This window comes from Orussus abietinus, unplaced genomic scaffold, assembly GCF_000612105.2.
Source record: "Orussus abietinus isolate OABI.00-Male unplaced genomic scaffold, Oabi_2.0 scaffold11, whole genome shotgun sequence".
NCBI classification, from domain to species: domain Eukaryota; kingdom Metazoa; phylum Arthropoda; class Insecta; order Hymenoptera; family Orussidae; genus Orussus; species Orussus abietinus.
In genome coordinates this window covers 1,033,768-1,058,303 of record NW_019396016.1, presented here as the reverse complement: position 1 = coordinate 1,058,303, position 24,536 = coordinate 1,033,768, and the positions used below count along the sequence as shown (strand labels likewise).

Below are 24,536 nucleotides of genomic sequence, written 5' to 3'. Positions count from 1 at the left end.
ACTCATTGAAGGGGTGGATGCTGAAAGGATCAAAGGCCGATTCGGTCTAAGTAAGATATACAGCAACTGCGCATTACAGTGGCATTAATATCAAGCAGTAACGACCCCGGGTGCAATCTTTATAAACGAGGGGTGACCCAAAACACGGAAATCCGAGACCGTAAGTAAAAGATGGTCCGTTTCCTTCTCGAAATCGAATTCGACCACCTCTCGGAGAGTCGCCATCGTTTTAAGGTGATACGAAAGGGCCATTTTATATATGTACAAAACATCCAAATATTTATGAAACTTTTTTCCAAACTACCGGGATAAAATATCCGGCTCCATTTTCCTGGAGAAGTTTGCCCGATGGGTCGCAGCGATTCAGTAATTGCAGCTTAATCGATGGGCAAACATCTTCGATCATCCCTCCGACGCCGATCGATGCGAGCTGAGGGGAGCTCGTGCATCTAGGAGAAATATGGAAAAACAGGGGCCGACTAAAAGTGCAAATATGAAACCTTAACCAGGGGAGCCTGTCTCGGAGAAACTTGGGGATGACATCGAGATATATCGACACTCTCTTCGCGGGGACGTCAACTCGAGGAATGGCGGCGGCGCGTCTGTAAGTGCCGGCTAATTGAAGAATGCAAACGTTCTCGATTACCCTGGGAATCGAGCGCGGCGGGCGGGATAATTGCATTATCGATATTCGATGCTTTCCTCACTTTCCCGTCCACTCGTTGATAAAGATTACATATTTACTCCGCGGAAATGGCGCGTCGCTCCGACGAGGCTGGAGCGAATAAACGGCACGTCGGCCATTATCACAACAAAGTCCCTTTTCGCGAAAAAAAAAATTGCTTTAACCCCTTCACTCCTCCATAATTTTGGAATAATTCAAATAATATTCAACACGTTCAGAATTCTTTTTCATGGAGACTGCAGGAAATAAAATGAGTCATGGGAGGTGCGAGGAGTAATTTTTTGCAGTTAAATTCGGCCTCGACTTCGAGTACCGGCATTTTATTTAGGAATTTAAACGTTGGGCGAATTATTCCTTTGTTGGACGGTTTTCGGGTAAAATCGTCGGAGGATTCGGATCACGCAGTTGAATGAAAAGTGGAGGCTCCGTCTGTGGGTGACGTCGCTTAATCCACTTAGGGGTCCCACATTCACCGTGCGTTGCTCGCCCCCTGACACTGACAGTGACACCGATACGGTAATGTTGACACGATAGTGAAAAAGTATAGCGGAACGGCGGGACGCAAAATTGGATAAAGCACAATTGCGATTTACGTACATACTAGGAGAAAGCGGTTCCCCTTTGCGCGCAGATTTTCCTCCGCATGAAACTCCCGGGCTTGCAGGGCGAATTTTCAAGCCGCAAAAGGAATTGACGATTATGATGTCATGGATATTTTCAACAATGAAAATCACGGTTTTACGCATCGGCGGCATCCGGGGCACGCAACATGGCGCCGATATCCCGCTGACGTAAACGCGTCATAGAATCCCCGATATTTACCAAAAGAAGTGTGTGTCGATTTTTCAAATTATCACCCAGCGCCGATTACGGATAGAATTTCTTTAATTCATGAAAAAGCCACCACTCGTTGGCTTTCAACGGTCTGTGCAAATAACGTGAGCCCGATTTCGCGCCATATGAACGCGCCCAATTCGGAGTTTTTCTTTTTTCCTTTTTCGGATTGTCGGGAAAATCGCGAAGAGAGCTTTCGGATAATCGAGGCGCGTATATCGAGTTCGAAAATTCTCGGTATCGTAAAATTGGCGGAGGTATCCTGTGAAACATATCGGAAGTTACCAAGAATCTCGAGAATTTATGAGAGATTTGCGGAAACGAATATATAAACCGAGGTCCGTGTTGATTTGAAATCAGGGGTCCGCATAGCCCGTCGAATTACAGTAATACGATATTTGCGGTGCCCGTGTACGTTTCAACGAGATTACCGCATTACGTGTACCCGTGCACCTGCAGATCTGACCGTAAATGACGGCCTCGACTCTTCCCAATTTTCTCTCCCGAATGGAGGTGAAATATATAGCCATAAAATCGTAAAATTATTATTCGGCCCCCGATCTCGGGAGTACCGACAAAATGCTCGGCGAGCAATTGCAGGTAATCGATGCGGTAGCACGTATCGCGGTACATCGTGGGGGTGGATTTACAAATCGAGGACCTGTATGCTGATTTGCGATCGATTCGCCTCGCTGCATCGCCTGTTAACGCGATTTCCCATTTACTACAGATGCGACGCGTGCATTTAATGCCGTATGCACTGTACCCAACACCGCACATATTTAAGACATCATCAATTACGAGGTGCAGCCGCAAACGACTTCCACTCCTCGTTAAGAAATTCACGTTTTCGAGAAATTTCCGTTGTCAATAATAATTTACAAATAGCTTCAATTCCAGATGCGAATCATTCAACGGGGCAGACATTATCGACACGTGCCGTGCCGTTAATATGCAGCTAATCCGAGGATAAATAGCAAGTAGGGAGCTGGTGCCAGTGAAGGTGCAATCTGCTGCAGGTGCACCGCATTTTTCATCAGCTGAGTATGGCACGCTATTGTAACCGAATGTCTTTTCAGAATTGCACCGATGTATCGACTCGTTGCAATTGAGTTTCTAAAGGCACCGAGACCGTGGGTAGGGAAGCTGGAAATGGTTGAAATCACCAAAATGGCCACAATCTTGTGGCCGACTTGTTACCGAATCGCATTGTTTATCACATGAAATCAAAGGTAATCGGTTCTTAAAGAAGGAAATCGTTTTCGTCGATTCCCGAGTCGATAGCCCCTCGGCATCGATAACATCGGCACGTTGCAATCTGGACTAGAGAGGTGTCGATGCAGCAGTTTAGTTGGACCAAACGTGTGAATGGTATTTGGCGATAGCATCGCTTTCCCTATCGGCATGGAATAGCAAATAGGTCTAATCCGATGCAGCTAACGTGCAAGACCCCCCAAGCCGTATAACTTGGTGCACTTACGTGCCAGGTATGGTTGCACCAGATGTTCCTCAGGGTGCAATAAACAGCAGCAATGCGTACAGCTGTCGGATCTCCTAATCAAGTAATATAATGCTTAACCCATTGAACACGGAGCCATTTCGACATATGGGCGAAATTCGTCCGACCGTGCAGGGAATATTGGACCAAACGTCGGGCGCCTTTAGGCGCTCTTAGTAGCCAAATGGATAAGCAGTTAATATATCTACATGGAGGAAAAGGGCCTCTAGAAACGTCTCTTTTCTGCGATCGGATATCCGGTAACTGGCCGCGCAAGGGATGAATATAGTAATTTCTGCAATTAAAAGAGCCCCTCATAACTCGGGGATCGGCCAATCGTAAATTCTTGGATTCGCCAAATGAGTCTCTCATCGATCGGCGTTTACCTCCGATTCGAGAACTACAGCCCGGGCTGGCCTAAAAACGGAGGACAATACCTTTTTTTTTTTTTCGTCCTCCGCCCAAATCTCCACACGGCAAAATGACGTGCAGCAATTGTTTTTCAGTCCTTCCGAACAAGTGTCCATCTCCGTTTTTTTTTTCTATGCGCTCCGTACAGGATTAAAACACAGGAAACCTTGACCGGACGACAATACTTTCCGATTTTCTCCCAACCTGAATTTTTTAATTATGGACATTTGTTCCCCCGTGAGCGGTAATGACTGCTGAGGATCTAGAGGTGAAGCTGACATTTTAATTTCCTGACGTTGCTTTAGCGAGATAACCCTGAATTTAGTGGTTTAAGTTAGGTTTAACCTTTGCGAACTTTTTATCGCACCGATATCGGCGATTAATCTTTTAACTGCTGAGGTCGCGATACCAGCGCTAAAGTCAATGTTCGATTATATCGTCCGTTCCGCGATATTACGAGCGAGTTATCCCCTTGCCAACCAGGGAGGAAATAAAATGGGCTTGAAATGGAGTTTTTTTGTTTACACGAAACACGATGCAACGCCATTTTTGCAGCCAGCCCGAAGTCGTCTGCACTTTTTCTCCTCTCTACGTACACCCAAGAGAACGTGCGCGATTACGAATTTCTCCCCCGATCGATTAACCTAGTAATAGAAAATATAACCATATTCGTGGTAGAATCAGTGCTGCAGAAGAAGTATAAAAAAATGGCGCATCTCCGAGCACCCGTCGAAATGGCGCATAAAATTGACGATCGTTGATACACGCGTTTGATGTGTGTCACGTTAGTATAAAGTGAGCACATCATTTGCGTACATAAATGTTACGACCGTGGGTTACGAGTATAACCCGAAGTTATCCAGCCGTGAGGAGTGTTAAAAAAGTACTACCAGTCCGTAATTCAGAGGAAGGAGGTGATGGAAGTAGATAACGTAAGTACCTTATCACCCCGGGTGCACATTACACCTTCATGCAAGAATCCGTGTTCTCCAAGATAAACATAGTTCTTCATAAATTAAAAAATATAATATCGATATACGTTAATAGATTATTAAAACCAAATATGTCATTGAGATTTCCCAACAAATATTTTAGATGTCCAAGTGAAATCTACGAGGCATCTTAAAAAATCTGTTCCTTGAGATACTTAGCAAAGATAGCAGAGAAATGTTTAGAAAGCATTCTGCGCAATTGCCGTAATGGTAATTTGCTCAAGTAGGTCGTACTTGATTGGAGAATTCAGGCGAAATCCACGGGACTTGCAATTTGTGACCGTACATCGGGATGGGAGCAAGGTTCCTCCTGTCAATACTGCCAAGTCAGATATTGGCATCGGCGTGTTTGACTTGTACCATTCCAAGATAGTTCCGCGACAGCGGAACGTCTCGGTGACGACCTGGACGGCACCGCAGTCTGTTATCCCAGGAAAATTGCGGTTCGCGAGTTCCGGTAAGAATATTGCGCCGCAGCCAAGGAATCCCCTCGAAACGATGGGAACTGTCTTCTGCCCTAATATTGATATTCACGAGTTCCACCAAAGTTGGGCAGTCTGCCATAGGTACCTCTTCGAAGTGGGAAGTTTTTGGAACGCTCGCAACAAAATACAGCCGGCATCCGCTTGCCGGTCCAGGTCCCCGAAACCCGGCGAAATCCTCCTGCATCTCAGCTTTTGAGCCTTTATCTCTCTTTTACGGAACCTTTATCCTGGAAGCATTTTCTCCCGGCACAATGGAGGGCTGTACGTAATAGAGGGAAAAAAAAGAAAAAAGGAAAAGAAAAGTGATGACGTACCCTACGAACTTCCCGCCGAAACTCTCGCAAAGCCTTTCCCTCCACCGCCGGATTTATGAATTTTCATTCGTTACGTGTCACTGCTCTCATTATTTTAGAGGAGCCGCCTTCTTACGCCTTCCCGCAAAGTGCAATTTCTTTCATAAACTGTGCTTACGAATTTTCGGAAGAACCCGACTCCGATGCATAGGTACGCATCGTCGTTTCAGGAGGGGAATAAATATTAACGAATTTTTCATCACCTCGCCGTGTACGATGCCGGGGGAATAAATTCGTGTAATAAGTAATCGCGTTTTCATGCACCTGTGTGCAGGGTATACGCGTCCGTTGGTACGCGCGACTCTCGAATAAAGTGAAATAAAATCCAGCTCCCGTGTCAGCGTCGAAATGCGATGGGATTAAAAAGATCGAGCGGCAAATAAATTGTAATTAACGCGTCTCCTCAAATGTTGCTCAGCCTGGCGTCAGGAGCAATTCCTAATATTGCAGCTCGCGAGAGGAACCGTAACTTTGACCCAAATTAGTACGTCGCCTCGAGTGGTCTTATTACATCCCTCCTCGATATGGACATTAAAAACAGAAGTGCACCCTTTGCCATTTCCTGCTGGAATTTAAAGTTGGGAGAGCCGACCAGTCGCGCAGCACGTGGCCGTAATTGCGAGCCCATTACGGTGTTACGAAAGTGTCACCTATGTACATCAAGCCACCAAAATGTTTATCAAACATTTCTCCCACCGGGTTCACTGATTAGTTTAAAACCACAACACGTGATTACAACCGTCCCAACGAAGGTCTTGAAACTCGGGAAATTTCATTTCTCTTCGAGAAATGATTTTCTCGCTTCTTGGATAAATAAATTTCTCTCGAAAAATGGAATTTCGAAATTCTTCATTAGGACTTCCATGATCACGGGTTAATGTTTCAAATCCTTCGGTGCACCCAATTTGGAGAAAAGCTATACATTTTGACTTTCTTATAGACATACAGCACTTTCATAACACCTTAAGCATTCCATTATCGCGAACGCCTTTAAACATAGAATAAGAAAAATTAACACTCTACGTTCTTACTTACAGACTCTGCGACAGAAATCGCGACAACGCCAGCTTTCCGATCCGGTTGTTCTTCAGGCCATCCAACATGGCGGACGCTGCGACGTCCATCGTGCTCCAGAAGAGTTAAAGAAGTTCGTAAAATACGACCGGTCTTCCTAGGACCTCGAATATCCTTCGAAACTAAGAGTGCCTAGGTTCCAGCAGTCCAGGAAATTATTCTCAATTTTTCCTTTGGTTATTTATATTTTTTTCTGAATTTTTCGATTATTCGTCTGGCGCTCACTCGGCGCTCTGCAGGAGCGACTCTTGCACGTCGGCATCCTCGATTCGGCCGATCGCTCGTTAATTTTTCCCTCGACTCCTCTCGGTTACTTCGGGATTATCCTCGGCTCGAATCGACCCTCGTCGTTTGTACTTTCGGTTTTCATTAAGCGGGATCGCCTTTTATTCCTCATCGGCCCAGCCAGGAGTCCTTATTTCCGTCCTTTCATTCGAGCCACCTGCACACCTCCGTTTGCGTTTTCCCTTAGGGCGTCTCCTAAGAGCTCTCCGCTTCCTCTCCTTATTCCAACTCGAAGAAAGGAATGACGGCGACCTACTTCAAAATCAGTTTCAATATACTTATTCTCCGGCGATTGGACGAAAAACGAGCCACCGCATCGAGCGCTGGATTCCGCCTCCTTTTCCTGGGTAACGAGAGCCTCCCAACTTTTAATCGATATGTATCTATACGTGACTCGGTACAAGAGCAACTATGTATCAACGAATTCGTATATAATCCTTATAATCTCGATCTCTTCGAGATCCCCTCCTATCCGGAACTCTTTATCGGAAAGAAAAACTGCGGCTGGTGAATCCTCCCGGAATACCAATGAGACACCAGGAGAAGCAATTTAGGAATCAATTGCGGTACAGTTACGCCAAGTACTGGCATGAAAATTAACCGAGTTTCCCGAGAGCGAACTCTTCTCTTGCAAATGAGAAATTTATTGTCAAATCAAACGCAAGTAATTACGAGGCGAGTTGCTGAATTTTTGGGAATTACGTTTAGCTGATTCTCCCCCTTTTATCCGATTCTATCGGCTCCGCCAAAAATCAAGCACACTTTCTGGCTTTCCAGGCGCGGAATGGCGAGATGCTTCCGGAATACCGATGAGAAACTGGGCCCGAGTTCCACTCCGGTGCAGGAATCGAACCGACGAGGTTGACAAAGAATCCTCAGCCTCCCGGGTCTTATCCTGACTTCCGTCTCGCGGAGCCACTTAACCGGTCGTCCTTGTAGGACCCTTCGGGAGATTCCGCCGAATCGCGATAAACCTGCGGAAAATGGCCGGTGGCACCATTCCGGGCACCCGGCAACGTCTTCAGGGCCCGCGGTTAGATCAAAGGCTCCGGAAAATCGATAACCGGGATCTCGGGAGACTCAAGGACGAACGAACACAATTCCCGTCGCAGGTGCGAGGACGTTGAGTCGGGGCGTTTAGTACAGAAGCCGGGCTCCTTCATCCGCACACCCCGAAGGCACCCTCCATAACTTCTCGTCGGCGGAACGGCGACGTCGAGTCGTTACAAAGCGCGCCGGAACGTAGGAAAGCTCGCAACGGCGTTAGGACACTTAGCACGAGCATGAGCGCCATCACAAAGCACCATTTACGAGAGCGAGTCCGCAGAGAGTGGACGCAGCATCCGCCCGGTGGGACCACCACCCACAATCCGCCCCCCGGAAGCGCACTTCCGGTCCAGCGTGGCGTCGATCTCCCGGACGGCGGGACGAACGCGAGGGACGTCTCGGCCTTTGTTGTCTCCCGTGAAGATTCACTGGTCCCCACCGAAGGTGGAACCTTCGCCTTGAACTTGACTCGATCAGGAACGACGCATCAGGGGCACTGGCGAGGACCCCCCAAGGACCTCATCCAACTTGATCCGACATTATCCAACTTTATCCGACTTTATCCGACTAGTCCGCCAAGTTTCGCCGACTCGACTCGAGAGCTTTCGTCTCCTCCCCGCACTGGATCCGGAAAATCGAACCAGGACGCGCGTTCCTCCCTAACTTCCTCCCCCGTAACTCGGTTCGGGCTGGTTTTGGGGGTTCCTTTTGGATCTGGCCACCCCCGGGCGATTTGTTCCGGCGAGGGCTCTCCTCTTCGGGGTGGTGGGCGAGAGATGGACAGATCGGTGGTCGGAACAATCGGTGGATCCGGCCCTTCCGCAAACGCTGACTCCCGCTGTGGTCGACGGTCTGACCTACTCGCTCCGCTCTCAGCTGCTCCAACCCCCAGCTATTCCTCCCCCGGTCGTTTCACAACCCCACCGAACTCTGGCGGCCCCCTCCAACACCTAGCCACTTCTGCGCCCCTCATTTTCTACGTCCCCCTCTCCATCGCGTTCTCTCTCTCTATCTCTTTCCCTGTCTCGCGCGCTTCCTGCGCGTCTCTATCTCCGTCTCTGTCCGTTGCGCGCGCCCTTTCTCTCGGTCTTTCTAGTCCTCGTAAAATCGCCCTTATCTATCCGACCCGATACCAGGGCAGGGATCTCGCGCCCTGTGGACCAAGGTCCAAATTGAAATCGTCTCCCTCGATCGCGGAAGATTCGTCCCGCGGTTTGATCCGCCTCGAAGGAGCCCTGGAAACGCACGCGGAAAAAAAAAAAAAAAAAAAAATATCTGCACTTCCAGCAATGGATGACATTCCAAGTTCTTATGACCGTGGGTTCTTTTCCTGCGTGCACAGTGTCCTCGCGACAATTTTTTATTTTTTATATTCAACGCGGTCGACCAAGTCGGAAACCTTTCATGGTTTTAGCGCGGAATTAACGAGCACTTTAATGACGCGTTAAAACGCCTTCGCGTGTGCGTGCATCCTCGTACCAACTATCGATTGCGTTCGGTGGAGACCTCTGAGATACGGTAAATGCTTTTCAAAAGCACTAACAATGCTGACCAACTTGTTGGCTCTTGGCTCTTGGCCAACGTGGTCGGCTCGTGCAACCTGCCATTACGAATGGATGGTTAAAGTTATGAATTCGAAACTGGGCGAAATTGTCGCCACCCTATCCGGTACAACTGCAATACTGCGCGTCATATCGTGGAATATCTCGAATTCGGGAAAGTGCGAAACTCCGACGTAACCGAGAAATTCAATTATTTTCTAGCCTAAATGCCGAGGAAAGAGTCGGCGAAAAGTAGCGATCATCGATATTAATTTACCGGAAGAAAAAAAAAACAAAACAAAGATCCATACATTTCATGAACAATTTCGGTGGGAAAACGTGAACGACGTAGGGTTTTCGCTTAAAATTCGTAAATATCCCGAGCAACGGCGCGTGAAATCGATTCCGTGCCCAATCGTATCGATTCGATTCTCGCTTCCGGTCTGTTGTTAATTCGTATGATACGCGAAGGTATTCGGAAGGGTCCAGGAAAGTTCCCTTTCCAGCTCCCAAGCGCAGAGAAAATTCGGACGACTTCTGCGACGTTATAATTTCTCCTACCTTTAATAAACATGCATTTATTTAATCGGAAGGAAATTGATCCAGCATCGGCAGGATTAGAATTTAATAATTGACGAGCGCCGATGCTGGCCTCCACTTTGTCCGCGAATGAAGCATTCTCACGCGGGAAATATATATACCGGTGGATTTTAAATAACCAAACGAGTAATTTGTTGCAAAGGATACAGGACTGGGCCAAGGAGTGCAGGAAAAGCTTCGATCCCATCGAGGTCCTATCGTAGTATGCATAGTTTACAGCTCGGCAGATTACGTAGCTCCAGGCTACATCCTTTGGCAACATCCACACCGGAATGCATATTATGCGCGAAGAAACCGTGTTTCATCCCAGCTGTTTGCATTTTATCTCGATTTCTCGAAAATGGATGGACCGAGTAAACGAGGGGCGCAGAATTTCCATTAATCGGTGCCTTTGTAACGAATCGAGAAGGAGGGTCCAGGATTTGCCAACTGTACTCCCAAAAGTGGAGGGAAAAAAAATATATACATACAGTAGATTTTCATATAACGCGGCTGATACGTCACGCGATATATGAAATCCTGCTGTACGCTGATAAAAATGCCCGTATAAATTTGCATACTAGTAAGAAAGCACACCTTGTTTCCCGAGGCTAAGAGAATTTCCATTTTCCCGTGTTAACGGTTTAATTACGCATTTCGTATCCCCCGTTAATCGACGTTAATGGCAATCCGCGTTGTCTGCGAGTCGTTCATCAATTAGGAAATAGACTGGAGATGACAGCGTTACGTAAGGATAATGGATAATCGCTTTAACCGCCCGGTCAGTCGTGCGATTGTGTCTGACACCACAGGATTTCACTACTTACACTGCACCGAGGTGCACCGCGGTGATATCGTAAAATGCCCGAGGCAGGATATTATCCTGAAATCCTGGCCGCAACGGCGCGATTCATATCCTGATACCTCTAATACGAATTACGTTTGCGGAACGATAAACTGAAAAAAGTCTAATCTCCTATCTCCATCCCAATTTCATTAAAGGTGACGTGGCATCTGAGGGGTCAATCGTTCATGAAACTTTTCTCCGAATTTTGTGCATCGAATCATTTCAAACTCCACAAAGCAAACATGGAAACTATAAGCAAGGTCCTGCCACCCATAAAGATTTCATCTGTTACAAAAAAAAGAAAATTGAAATTTCATACGTGTCAAGATTTTCCGTACACTCAGTTTGGTAAAAAGTTTTATGAAGGACGCCCTTTTGACGCCACTTGCACTTTAATGCATCGGAATCGCAGTGAATTATTTACAGGACACAAGTGTAACGATCCCTGTCGACTATGTCCTGCGAGCCTTTCCTCCCCAGGTCGTGTCAATCACCCCTTGATAACCTATGTTAATGGCTGTTCGCATTGTCCAGAATTCGATTATCAACCGGGGAATGGATCCCGGAGGTGGTGGCACAGTGCACGGATGACGGATGATCGCTTTAACTCCCCAGTCAGCCATGCCATCGTGTCTGCACCACAGGGATTTCAGTACTTGCGGGGGGTCGAAAATCCGGTTACCCCCGCAGTGGCAGATGCAGTAACCACGGTACATACCCTAGATTAACCTGCAATCGTTACAACGCAATCCTAACGTCCCTACTTTAACTTAACGTAACAGGGAAGTCAAAGTTCGATCGTGCGAATAGCCGTTCAGTCGCGGCTGACGCGACGGCGACTTTACTACTTCCCAGCTCCTCGCAGGACGCGATCGAGGATTTAGTCGAGTCCCAGGATATTCCGACAACGGTCAGCCCATAACAGCAGCCAGGGGCCACCAAACGACCGGAACGTTATCACGGATCTCGACAAAAGCCTTTCCAGTGGCTCTGAAATCATGTTGTTTTCCTGCAGCTCGTAACATCCTTTACGAGCCTGCGCGCTAAAAGGAGTATTCGACCACGCAGGAATGAAATAAGTGTCAGGTCAGCCCCATTGTAATGTTCCAAATTGTCCGAGCTAGGTCCTGAAATCCTTAATCTTCGATTTCAAGCCTTTCGAAAGCATAGAACATCGAAAATGTGCACAATCGACGCCAAGGTTCGCTTTAATCCATGATAAATATTATATTATATTAAAATTATATATCATATTAAAATTAAGGGTGGGAGAAACGGAGAACGCGAAGCGGTCCCTGTCGCGACATCCCTTAATTTCGCAGGATTCCAAAGTTGCCGGAGAAAGGAAACTCGCGACGAGAGGTCTCGACTCTATTTTCGAGGGGCTCGAGCTCGCTCTTCAGAAAAAATCTGCTTCTCGAAGAGGCTCCCATTCGACGGGGGCACGAGTGCGTGTAAACTCGATATGACGAGGTTGGTAAAAAAGAAAAGGATCTGCAAGTTGCATTCACCGAGCAGGAGGTCCACCCCGTCAAAGCATCGTTTCCACGTCCTTCCGGGCCGCCTTAGCGACGATTTCGATTTTTATTTGTGGGTTCAAGGGATCGATCGATGCCGCGCGAAGAAAAAAAAATCTACGATTTAATGAGCCGGCGGCGTAATCGCGAGTTGGTTTCCGCGCTTGTTACACGGTATTGACTGCGGGCTCAAAATGTCAGGACAATTAGTCCTCTCGTTCCACCCACCTCCGAGGGGTCTATTTATTCCTGACAAGATGACATATCAAGCTGCCGGCAAACAGTTTATTGCCGTTTTAATTTGACAAGCCGAGCCGTCGCGCGTGTACCGAGCGGGTGAAAAATGCCCCTCGTTAAGGCCGGAGTAACGTCCTCGTCGGTCTTACGCCGGTTCCCGATCGATTACGCCCCCATCGATTCGGCTCGGACGTCGCCTACAATTTTTAAATTTCGACCAATAACCGCGGTAATCATCTTCGTGAAGAAAAAATTCATCCATCGCCGTCTCCGCCTCTCGCGGAAAAATCCCGATCGGCCGGAAAGTAGAACACGAGGCGTCGCGGCCGTCAGGACTCGGTGAATTTCCCTGTTCCCCACTTTCCCACTTTCCCGCATTTCCCGAAGAGCGAGGGGAGGGGTGGGTGGTCAGTATTAAAGGAGACCTCAAATATTAGAAAAGCTCCGCGCGAGGACGTCCTATACGGACGCAGGCGGAATGCAAGGCGTCACGAATAGAAATTTCTTTATACGAGGGAAGGTCCTGGCGTCCCAGAAATCAGGAGTCGGGAAAGCCGCATATCCTCCCGGAAGGAATTCCCAGGAAGCCGAGGCCTGCTCCAGATCTGGGACCGCTCCGGGACGTGTCCGGCCGCGATCGACCTATCCTATCGATAGGAATTCATTGTACGCTAATGACTCAGAAGGAATCGGGTTAAGTCCACGTCGCGATACGACCAAGGTGCGTCACGAATGTCGCGGCCAATCGATTCCCACGTAGTTTCAGGACAAGCGAGCTAAACGGCGTCCTATTTCCAGGACCGCCGCGTTTCGGCCCCCTTTTCCGTCGACGGGTGGGACGAGACGCGGAAAAATGGCGAACGGCGTATAAATCGCGGCAAGGAATTCGCGAGTTCCGCCGGTTATACGTTTATCGATCCGGTTTCCTTCCGGTCGCGTCTCCAATATCTCGAATGTGCACGCTTCCGGTGCAAAAGCTGCACCGTGGAGGGCAAGAGGGGACGAAGTTTCGGCCCTCGTCGCGGCTGGGGAGGACATAAATCACCACTCCCGCACCACCTGGACCAAGTGGGCGAAGATTCGCGAAAAGGAAGACGGGGTGTAAATATTTATGCGGGATTTTCCCGGCCCCACGTGGTCGGCGGGCGACTAGGCCGATTCGTCTATCTAAGGGGATGTGATAGTGGAGGGGTCGATCGTTCATGAAACTTTCCTCCGAACCGGGGGGATACCGAATCGTATCAAACTATACAACCTGAACGCGAAGACCATAAGGAAGATCCTGGCATCGATGAAATTTAATTTTTTTTTTTTCTTCGCATTGTAAGGTATGAAACAACTCGGTACACTCAATTCGGATCATTCGTTAATGTTTCAATCGAGGAGCCTTTCATATCACCTTAATCTTCGTAATTCATGGACCGCGGTGGGGGGGTCGACAAAACCCCCGCGTGGATGCGCACTTTGGCAAATGGCGACCGATCCTCGGCTTACGCCACCCTCCGACTCGGATGTTATCAAACGGTCCGGACCTCGAATTGGCAACGAGTTCCCTGATTACCCCAGCCCCCCTCGACCCCCCTCCCAAGTATCTGGGGGAGAGTCTCAGGGAATACGAAGAACGGGGATAATTTACCGAGCCGCGAGCTCCATCGTCGCGATCGTCGGTTATCGCCGGACGCGGAAAAAACAAAAAGGGGTTATCTCGGATCGCGAATCCGCATTCGAGCACTTTTCCCTCGATAAGGGGGTCTGAATGGCTCGGCTCATCCGTCCCGATCCCTCGTATCGGTAATCGATACCCGATCGATCGCGAGTCCGACCGCGGCCGCGGTTCTTTCCCTCGCATCCGGACGCTCTAAATACCGAACAAAGCGGCGTCGATCGCCTATTATCAATTCGAAAACGTCCCCGCCCCCCATCGATCAAACGTCACGCGGAACGGGCCTCGTTCCCCGTGTCTTTGGGATCAAGATTCTCTCGAGCGAATACGCAAATGGGTCGAAACGGCACAATGGAGTTCTCCACGTCGGCCCTGATGCACCCACTGATTCCTGGCCGAATTGGCTCGGCTCGATGCCGCTGCACCAGGTTCCCCTATATTTCGGGCGCACTTCGCGGCGCCGCCAAGTTCCGCCGTGACGAGACCAGAGAGACCTCGTCCTCTCGACGTTTCCGAATCCGATGCGAGATAAAATATGGCGATAACGAGACGCGCGTGAAATATTTCCGGCGTTTTCGAGAGAGCGAACTGCGGTGCATCTGTGCCTCACGATTGCGAACGTATTGTATTTCCGAACCGATCGAGCCGATCGACGGCTCGTTTTGAGGAGAAAGATTCAATGGGGGCTTATATCGGAGGGATTTTCGATAAGTGCTCGCCTTCGTACAAGAAATGCAACGACGTCATTTGCGAGGATTTTTACCAAGGGGGGAATTGCTCTACCGAAAATCGCTCCCGTGTAAACGCCCATCGTACTGGAAATCCGGGATTTATCGGATCCAAACCCAATAAGTTGGAATTTAAGTGTCGGGATCGAATCCGCGTAATTATTAATGAGATTTACTGGACGATGGAGACGTAGTCATTGCTACCTTGAAGTCATCGTCCCCACGTTGGCGGCGAACGCCGGAAAATTGCGGGAAACCGGGCGGACTGGGAAAACGGAACGGTCGGTAATGAAAAAGCGAGATACCCGCGAGGTGGAAAAGTCAAGGACACTCCGGGCTATCAGGCCAGGACGTGGAAAAGCGGAAAACCGATTCGGGACTCGACCTCAGCCAGGACTCGGTCCTGACCGCCGCTGGACCATGCGCCCTACGAATCCGAGTCCAGTATAGAGATCCGCACGTAGAACGCCACCGAGTCGACTCTAAATCTGAAAATCCGTAAATTACTTTTCCTCGTAAACCGATAACGGCCCGGAGCGAAGTGGATTGCGCCGTCGAGCACTTCCGCGAGCACTTCCTGCGCCTGGGCCTCCTGATTAAGGATAAGGACCTCCCGCGAGGACGCCGCGCAAGGCGGACGCGGAAACGCCGATCGAGGGAAATCTAGGAATCGCCCCCGACGGAGCGATCCGCTCCACTAGCGGAATTGGCCTGGCAGGCAATTTTTTTAAAACGCCTGATGACGAAATCAGGCTTTCGTTAATCCGAGCCGAGTCAGCGGAAACTCGGAATTTTCCGGCTTTCCCATTGACCGAAGGGAACCTTCCCTGCCCTCGGGGCCGTTCACTCGGAAATCAGTGAAAACGATTTCCTTCTTCGAGAACCGCATTGCCTTTGATATCATATGATAAACAATGAGACTCGGTAACAAGGGACGGTCGACCTTAAAATTGTGAAAATGTGTCGGCGACTTCCAACGATTTCCACTGATTTTCAGTGATTTCCTTCCTGTTTACTTCTTCCAACGAAACCGTTACAGAAGTATAATTTTTTTTTTTTTAATAATATTCCTCACGCTGGTTACTGCAACCTCGTACCAAGATTGTCCCGCGTGTTGCCTCGCAATACTATTACGACAATTGTGGTTTTCCTGACCGTTCTTGTTTTTTTTTCTTTTTTTTTTTCGTGCGGAACCGGGCGTCCCCACGAGGGGCGTTCGTCGATGGCACCTCCCCCGGGTCGCGTGACTTCGGAGCGGGAATTAAAAAGTGGTCCCATTAGCTCCGAAATTGATTGGCGCGAGGGGATCCATCGTGGCGGGCGAAAAGCCCCGAAAACCCCGGAAGAGCTCTCGTCCACCGTCCTCGTTGGCCGATCCTCCTAGCACACGACAAATTGTTTTGGCATTTGCAACCCGGAGGCGCGTCACGGCTCGAGAGGGCGAGTTTAGTTATCCCGGAAATTCGGGGGGTGGAATTAACGACCCCGCGGGCCGCGGCGAAACGTCGAGACGAAGAACGAGACAGGGGGTGGCTAGCTGTCGCAACTTGAGATGGAATCCCGAGGATAATTGGCCCGACTCAGGGGAGCGCAACCGAGATTCCGCGATCGTATTATTTTCCCATCCACTTTTTACCTCGGCGCGAAACAAGGGTTCGTTTTCAATCGCGGGTTACAGCCACCCTCGACGCCTCCAGGGGGAGAAAACGTCGGGGCGTTTAAGAGGATGCCGAACCTTCCTCCCCTTACCTTCCGAATGACGGTCTACAAGTCGACAAAAAAGGGCATTTTTTTTCCTCGACAAAATGAAAAATGCTTTTACGAGATGATAGACCGTTTAAAAGAAATATTGAGATTTTATAATGTTAATTTTATAATATACAATTTTGTTGAATTAATCCTGCGAGGATGGATTCGACCATTTCCATCGATTTCGGCAACCCGTTAATGATGTATATTCTCGTGTATTTTCGGAAACCGTCCTTCGATTCACGAGCCCTCTAGATCTTCGCATCTCGCGCTAGATCGCCCCTAAAACTTTACGAGCGAATCCGCCGAAAAGGTCAGTCCCTCGTTTCCCTCCCGCACTCGGGCTCGGGATTTATTTTCGGGCATAAAATAAACGAAGGACTCGAGATCCCGGTAAATGTGGAAAAAAGAATCCCCCGAGCATGCAAATATGAGTTCCGGAGGAGCCGCGCTTAAAAAATACGAGAGTAAACTCCACTCATTTTCTGAGTTAAACATGGCGAACTCGATAAGCGAGTTGGTTAGAAATGGTGTAACTCATTTTAAGTAGAACCTACTCTTTCCTTTTTCACCTACATTTTCGGGGGTGAATTTACTCGTTTTTTTTTTTTTTTTTTTTTTTTCTCTCTCTCTCAGTGCGGGAGTAAACGCGAAGTCCCGGGGAACATCCTCGGGATTTCATCCTGGTTATTTACCGCCGAAGTCGAATCGGAATTTCTTCGGGGAAAATTTGGGAGAAAAGAAAATACCCGAGGTTCAATTCCGCGATGGAGAATATCTTAACGCTCCGCCGATGGCTTGGACTCCTTCAGGAGTCGATCGATATTCGACTCCGGTCCGAGTGTAGTCCCGTTCCTTGTTTTCCGCAATAAAAATGCCCCTCCTAAGGCGAAGTGTAAACCTAACCTAAATTCGGCGGCAACTCCGACGCGAATAATTAATCTAGCCCTAACTCGGGAGGGAATTTGCGGAAGAGCGTGCGCGGAATATCCGTGCGGAACTTTTGCGGTATCCTGCGAGTCGTTTCACCCGATGATATTTAAAGGGAGTGTATTGGCGATTTAAACTTCTCTCTGCGCAGTGAATCGACGAGAAACGTGAGTCGAAATATAGGAGGCGTTTCGTGCGCCGATTATCAGGACATTTTTATTTTTTATTTTTTTTTTTCCCACGAAAAGTGGGTCGTCATAACTCGGCCCGGTGTTCGTAAAGCGAATAAACGAGGGTGCGTTTTGCCGAAACGTGAATATTTATACAGGGAGATATTTTCACGAAAGCAGGCTCATCTTTTTCCGGAATCGCTGGATTTTCGAGGGGCCATTTATTCGGAAATCAGTGAAAACGGTTTCCATCCTTGAGAACCGGAGTTAAACAAAATTTCATGAACCTAAGAAACATTTCTTCGAACGGTACCAAAGAGATATTTTTATAATTTAGTGAATAAATAATTTGACTCGAATAAACTCGAATAAATTAAACGCAACATTTATTCGGAATTACGACGATTTATTCGAGTGAGATAATTATTTCTTTGAATTAACAAAGCATTTCCTTGGTTCAATGAATGGTTTCTCTCAGTGTGAGTGAACACTCCCTAGAGGACATTTTTTTCGTCGCGGTTACACGTATATCATTTTGCCGAAGGAGATTAAAAATTCTATCCTAATTGAATTTCCGGCTTAGACGGAGGGCGGGAAAGTGCTGGGAACCTTAGTTTCGTAACTCTTTAATCGGTTCAGGATAGTTTCCGGAATCACCGCAAAGGGTCCATAAGCGAACCTCGTCTCACGCAACTTACTTATCACCATACTCCACGCCCTTATCAGCGTGTTCCTGTTCGCCTGCACCTTTCGTCCTGGCGCCTCTCTTCTCCAAGTTCTTCCTCTACTTCCACGGTCTCCTCAAACTGTTCCGCAAATAACTATCACCGTCCTCATAAATTCTCCAAAGCGTCGTCAACCCCCGTTTCGTGGATTTATGAGACTCCTCGAAAGCGTGGATCAAGTCTTTCGGCATATTTGCCCCGCACCCCATAACTCGTCCTTCCCCCTTATCAAATGACTCGGAATTCATTCTCTCCGGGGAATCCAAGAGTTCGGCTTCCTCGCCTTTAAGGTGATACGAAAGGGTAATTCAATATACACAAAACGTCAAAATCCAAAAAAAAAGAAATTTTTTCCAAAATTGAAATTTCCTGACTTTCAAAACCTTAATTGGGACCTCCACGTAACATATTATTCGGCCCAGTTTGGGGAAAGGATTGATAAATATTTTGACGTTTTACATTCACAGAATGAACCTTTCGTCCCACCTTAAATACCCGGAAACCTCATCCGCGTTCACAATCCTCCATTACGGGGAGTAATTGACCTGTCGAATTTTATCGGCCAGTCAGCCATTTTGCTATCACCCTTTTTCCCAGCTTTCTACTCTCCTCGCGTCTCCGGTGATCCGTTTCAAATGCTCCTCCCTTAATCAGAGATTTTTGGAATTGGATTCGAAGATGGTGTGCGAGGCGAGACGAATTACCCGATTTATCACCTCTCGCGATCGATCGGAAAATGGTTATCCGATCGTGCCATCTCTGTTTTCATATTTTCCTTGCGTCCGTGTCATTCCGACGTTCAACTCCTAGGAGTCAAAATCACCTTTCCTAATTCTCCGCCGAGTTTGAATTCGTAGAGCCATCGACCCTGTTTGGAGTAACAATATTTACCCCATCGAGTTTGCGTGCAAATCGATGCGGTTGCAGTGTGCATCGACAGTCGAGAGTGCATCCTCTGTACACGTTGCAAGGCTCGAATCGGAATACGGAATCGCGGGGTAAACAAGGTGGAGAAGCGTCCTTTAATCTGATTTTTCTACGAAAGTCGATGATTCGTCCTTTCTCGAGTTCGAGTGAGCAATTCCCGGGCACAAAGGGTTAGGAATAATTGGACAAGTTGCACGGGGTAATTGCATCCACGGCCCGACACCTTCCGGTAGTTGAGTAGCGTGCTTCTAATCCCTGCGGAAGATGTCGCGGCCATTTCAGGCGAAATTACGGAATTTATTTAATTACCCTGGCTAAGCGGAGAAAAATCATCCGTTGATCTTCGCGAGATGATAAAAAAAAAAAGAACGTGTACAGGCATTTTGTTTTTCCTCTAGGAAAGATCAGGATGGCAGTCGGAAGACGAGGCCCACGTGGTCTCGTTCCGGAGAAAAATCAGGGACGTCTTATCCGAGGACACGCGAGTGGCTTTATCCGGGATAATTCCCTGACAAATGGACGGCGAACTTCTCTTGGCGCCGTTTTGAGTGCCACTAGTGAGAGAAGAAAGAGAAGAGGTCCTCCGGGGCCTGCCTCTCCTCCGGATTTTCGATACTCCGTATAGTCATTTTACAGGTACAGATCGTAAAATACGGAGTCATTTCATACCCATTATAAAATAATTTTAATAACCAGTGGCAAATGAAAATTCACGTAAATTGAGAAATAGACAAACGGAGGCGTTATTGAATTATAAAGATTAGTAGTATTTATTAGGAGTATTTATTCCGGAAATTATGGATTTTAATGCTACCGAGACCGCGGGAGGATCGGAAAGAACGAAGTCGATCGGTACGTCTACTGAGAACTCTTTGCAATTATTGGTCCGGCGTGTGAGTATAGCAAGGAGCGATTATTTCCCCTGAAGAGCCACCGCGGGTACAGAGGTATGTCTACTCGTCCGAAGTCTGCGCAATTGGCCAGCAGCGCGTATAATTGCCTCTCGGATCTTCGCGTGCCATCTTGTAGCGAGAGACTATTCATAACCGAGTCGGCGTACCCGAGTCGGGGCGAGACGTCGCGACGCGTTCCCCTTCTTTCGACGCCTCCTCGGCAACGTCCGAGAGCACTTCGGCAAAGGTCTTTTGTGCGAAGTGGCGAAGTTCCGGGGGAACCGAGGACCGATACGTCGCCTTTTCGCGGGACGCTTGATAACTGGGTCGTTACTCGATTGTGGGCGATTGAATTAATTCCGACAGCAGCGGCGTCGGGACGACGAGACGTCTTCGGGGATCCGGGATGACGAGGTGAAAAAATAGTCATTTTTCGTGCGTAGACAGATATCCCTCATTAAAGTGATAAGAAAGACTCATTTTATACATACATGAAACGTCGAAATATTGATAAAACATTTCCCCAAACTGGACGCACCGAATCATTATGAACTTCATTGATCATGGAGGCCCTATGAAAGCACGTGGTGCTCGTGAAATTTCGTTTCTGATAAAAAAATTTTTTTTTATTTATCCCGGACTAGAATCAAGAATACAGATTTTTTGGAAAAATGAAACTTCACGCGGTTCGGACAAAAATGAAATTTCACCCTGCTCGGAGAAACGTTTTATGAACTTACTCCTTAGATGCCACTTTCACATCCCCTTAAGGTGAGGTGAAACCTCCCTCAAATTTCTCGACGTGTTTCATCCCACCTTAAAGGGGGATTAATAATTAGGTCACTGCCTAATGCGTATCAAGGGAAAGTACCGAACGACTCCGAGGGCTAGGGCCGATCGAACCTAGGGGTCTCGATATGCATGCTCGGATAATCAATTTCATCGACCGCAAAAATAGCCTCACAGTATAAAAAGGACGTAATGTGAATAATTTTGCGCCTCAACTTCGGCACCCTTCCTGCGCGATGAGACACTCAGGGTCGCGAGTTCCAAGTCGGATTTAATTATAAATCTGGAGGAAGGAGTCCTCCCTTCTCGAGGAAGAGGACAGGAGAAATTCTTGCTAAGCCGCATCGAAAATCGGCGGATAGCAAACTCCTCGCGAAAGCCGGCATACATTAGAAAGTTAGGTTAGGTCCGACTGGGAACTATTCGCGAGAGTGGCCCCCGTAATGCAAATTGACAAACAACCTGAGGAATTATCGAGGCAAACTCCCGGGGGTCTTGTGTTGACTCGAAGTTGCGTCGTTAAGGGCGCATTACAAAGGGGGGAAAAAAAATCGCCATTTACCGAATAAACCTAGAAATTGCGGCAACTCGCAAAGGGCCCCGCTCCGACCTCGGTTAGCTCGTCGCGGTAATTGTGTTCCCCGTCTTTGAAATTCAATGTCCGTATAAATAGCTGTAAATTCCCCAGCTAACCAGTTCAAGGGGTTGATAGGCGACGTCGGAGTGCAGCCAACTTCAAGCCGCCGGTTAAACGTCGGACATTACCGAAGTTTCGTGATCCGTCGAGACGCTCCGGTAAAGGTCCCCATAAAATGGCTCTAAGTGTCGGTGGAAAAATTACGGCTGGAAACTCCGACCTTTGGGCTAGCAAGAGTTTCTACCCGAAGTCGAACCAGAAGAGCATCGATCTCGGAAACTCGATCTACTCGAACTGGGACGGCGAAATGCTCGCGAAATAGGAAAATAAGTCCATGTACCATGAAGTAGTATAAGAAGACATAACGTCAATGGTCGATTCTACAATAAGTGACTTCATGATCGGGACCAAGGATATATCAGAATTTCACTGATTCAACGATACGAGCGATACTTACGGAAAATAAGGTAACTCCAATTCTACGTAACCAAAATATTTCCTATCGACGTAAATGACCTAAAATGCTATCAATTTTGCAATTAAGGCCCGTAAAGTCCAAAATGATAACCCGCAAATGATATACAGAATATGATGGTTTTAACATGGTAGATAATTTTTTTATTGCAAAACTTCAAATTTCGCGCTTGATACTAGATCGGAAAAAAATCTGAAGATCTTCACCCCTAAAGTTTGGACGGTTTCAATACATGGCGTTAGATCTCCCTATATGTACTACTTCATGGTCCATACCATGCGAAACCCTCAGAGGAAGAAATTCATTTTTTTTTAATTTCAGGTTCTCGCGAAAATAAAAATATTCTCTGTTTAGACGGGTAGTTTCCCTCCAGGGGACAAGAACGTCCCTGCCGTTTAGACTGCCCTTCTCTACAGGAGAGATAGGATTTTAATGCGTGAAGATAAAACTGGGATTTTAGAGGTAGAGTAATGGCCCCTGGAATGAGTCGCTCTCGCTGGGCAAAGGGTGTAAAACTGACGTTACACTCCGGATAAGGATTTTAGTGAATTCCATTCGGGAAATTAAAATAATTTCGAGATTTCACAACCCACGTGGGGCCCGGATGAAAGCGAGACCGAATTAAGAAATTAGAGTCGATAAACCCTCCCCAGAAAATTAACGAAAAAAAAGAAATTGCTACTTTCCCAGAGCTCGTTTTCACGAATCTTCCAGTTTCCTGTATTTCTCGTTTAATTTGTCGTGCAAGCGTTCGGAGGGAAAACTAGACGAATCGGGATCGTCCAAGATTTACCGCCTCAAAGTATTGGCATTGACTGATAACGCGCTGATTGACTTTAACGGCGTCATCGTAACTCTCGCGCCCTGGCTGACAAAGTCGCGGAATTATTTATAGGGATTTAATAATTCCCGAGGAGCTCTCTGGAGCCGACGTCGGATTTTCGCGACATCCTCGTTCGCGCCTCATAAATAAGTGTCTGGAAGTACTTAGGCCGATCGCTATCGAACTACCTCTTGTTACGGAAGTCTCGCTCCACCGAAGTCAATTAATTCCGATTTCAGAACTCGATACGATATTCATATTCAGCGAGAATTCTGCCGGTTGCGGTAACGAGCATTGTGTTCACGGTCATATCCATCGTGCGGATTCGCGGCGTGATGCATGGCGCTTATCCAAACCGGGGCCAACGCGTGTCACGTACTTTCCGAGCAGATCGGGCATCAAAGTTGCAGCTACCGAGGCGTCCACCATCGACAATTTCCATGGATTGTCCTTTCAGGCCGAAATAAAAAATATTTCCTCACCCGCACAGCGGATGCAAGTGAGATTCCTGCGTTTAATTTCACGCAAACTTTTCCTACCGTGACACGAGACGTTTTTCTCGATATAGGAGGAAAAACCAGGGACCGTTTATAGAAATCAGATCCAGGGTGGAGAACGACCCCTCGACGGGCTTTAACGTCTTCCCGATGGACGTCCTCGGTCTCTACCTCCTGGTCTCTCCGTCCCAACGAGGACGCCACCACAGAGGGTTACACTTTAACCACGTCCACGATGATCCATTTAATCCGACTAAAGGCCGACCATAAACAGGTCCACCAGGTCGTGTCCTAGCTCCGGTCGATTCGGCAGCAACCACACCCACGCTCGTCATGAAACCCGAAACAGGGACCACTAATCTTCGAGGACCATGGTCGGCGCAAAACTCTTCTCCGATCGGAAGAACCCTGAAGTACCGAAACCCCATTGACAGCGACGACCCTGACCCGCCCCAATGTGCCGTTCCGATTTTTTAGCGAGTCCCACTTTCCCAACAGGGGATCGATCTCATCGGTAAAGTTGATCCAGGGGATGTTGCATCGCACCTAGCTCGTTACGGGGAATCCTTGACTGACGTTTTGATGCACAGCGCGTGCTGGTAATATTTAATCCTGGTTTGCGGGCCCATCGATCCGCCTTGCTTGGCGGAAGGACTTAATGCAAGAGTGGGCGAAATGCCTTAGCTTATGCAGGGCTTTAGGAAATTCGGAGGTAAATCGAGTCCCAGGATGGCCCTATTTTTTTTTTCCTTTTTTTTGGAAGGGATTCGCCAGTATGACCACGCACTCCGCGTCCTTCCCGCCTCGGGTCCGCAGCTGGAATGGTCATTGCCTCCTGCATACGCACACGAAGGCGGCGCGGATTCGCCCACTCCTAACTTTATCGCCCCATAAACGCGATTCCACTTTGCCGCGGAAATGAGTGCCTGCGTCCGCTTTCAATTCACCCCCGGCGATATATTTCCCGTGAAAAACGGGGCGCCGAGAGCCCAGGGTGGATGCGCGCGTTACGGGGTCGCGGAGTCGTGCGAAAACCCGAAGAGCTGCGCCTTCCTCTTCGAGGTCTTAATCCGTTAATGGGCTTTGCCTCCTAATTTGTTAATGCGCCGCTCGCCGGCCTTTATTCCCCAAATCACGAGATATCC

At 48.0% G+C, this 24,536-nt stretch overlaps 1 protein-coding gene across 4 annotated transcripts in view; it reads right to left on the bottom strand.

Annotated features, from left to right (window-relative positions):
- The window catches only part of LOC105704045 (synaptotagmin-7), a 143,335-nt gene that overhangs the window by 50,679 nt on the left and 68,120 nt on the right, over window positions 1-24,536 (bottom strand). Inside the window, exon 1 of one of the 4 annotated variants that reach the window (XM_012432919.1) lies at window positions 6,294-6,424. The exons of the other annotated variants lie outside the window; for them this stretch is intronic. Within the exon in view, the coding sequence (XP_012288342.1) occupies window positions 6,294-6,382 (89 nt within the window). The 5' untranslated portion in view covers window positions 6,383-6,424. Of the gene's footprint in view, window positions 1-6,293; window positions 6,425-24,536 lie in introns of those variants that run through there. 4 annotated transcript variants of the gene reach the window in all.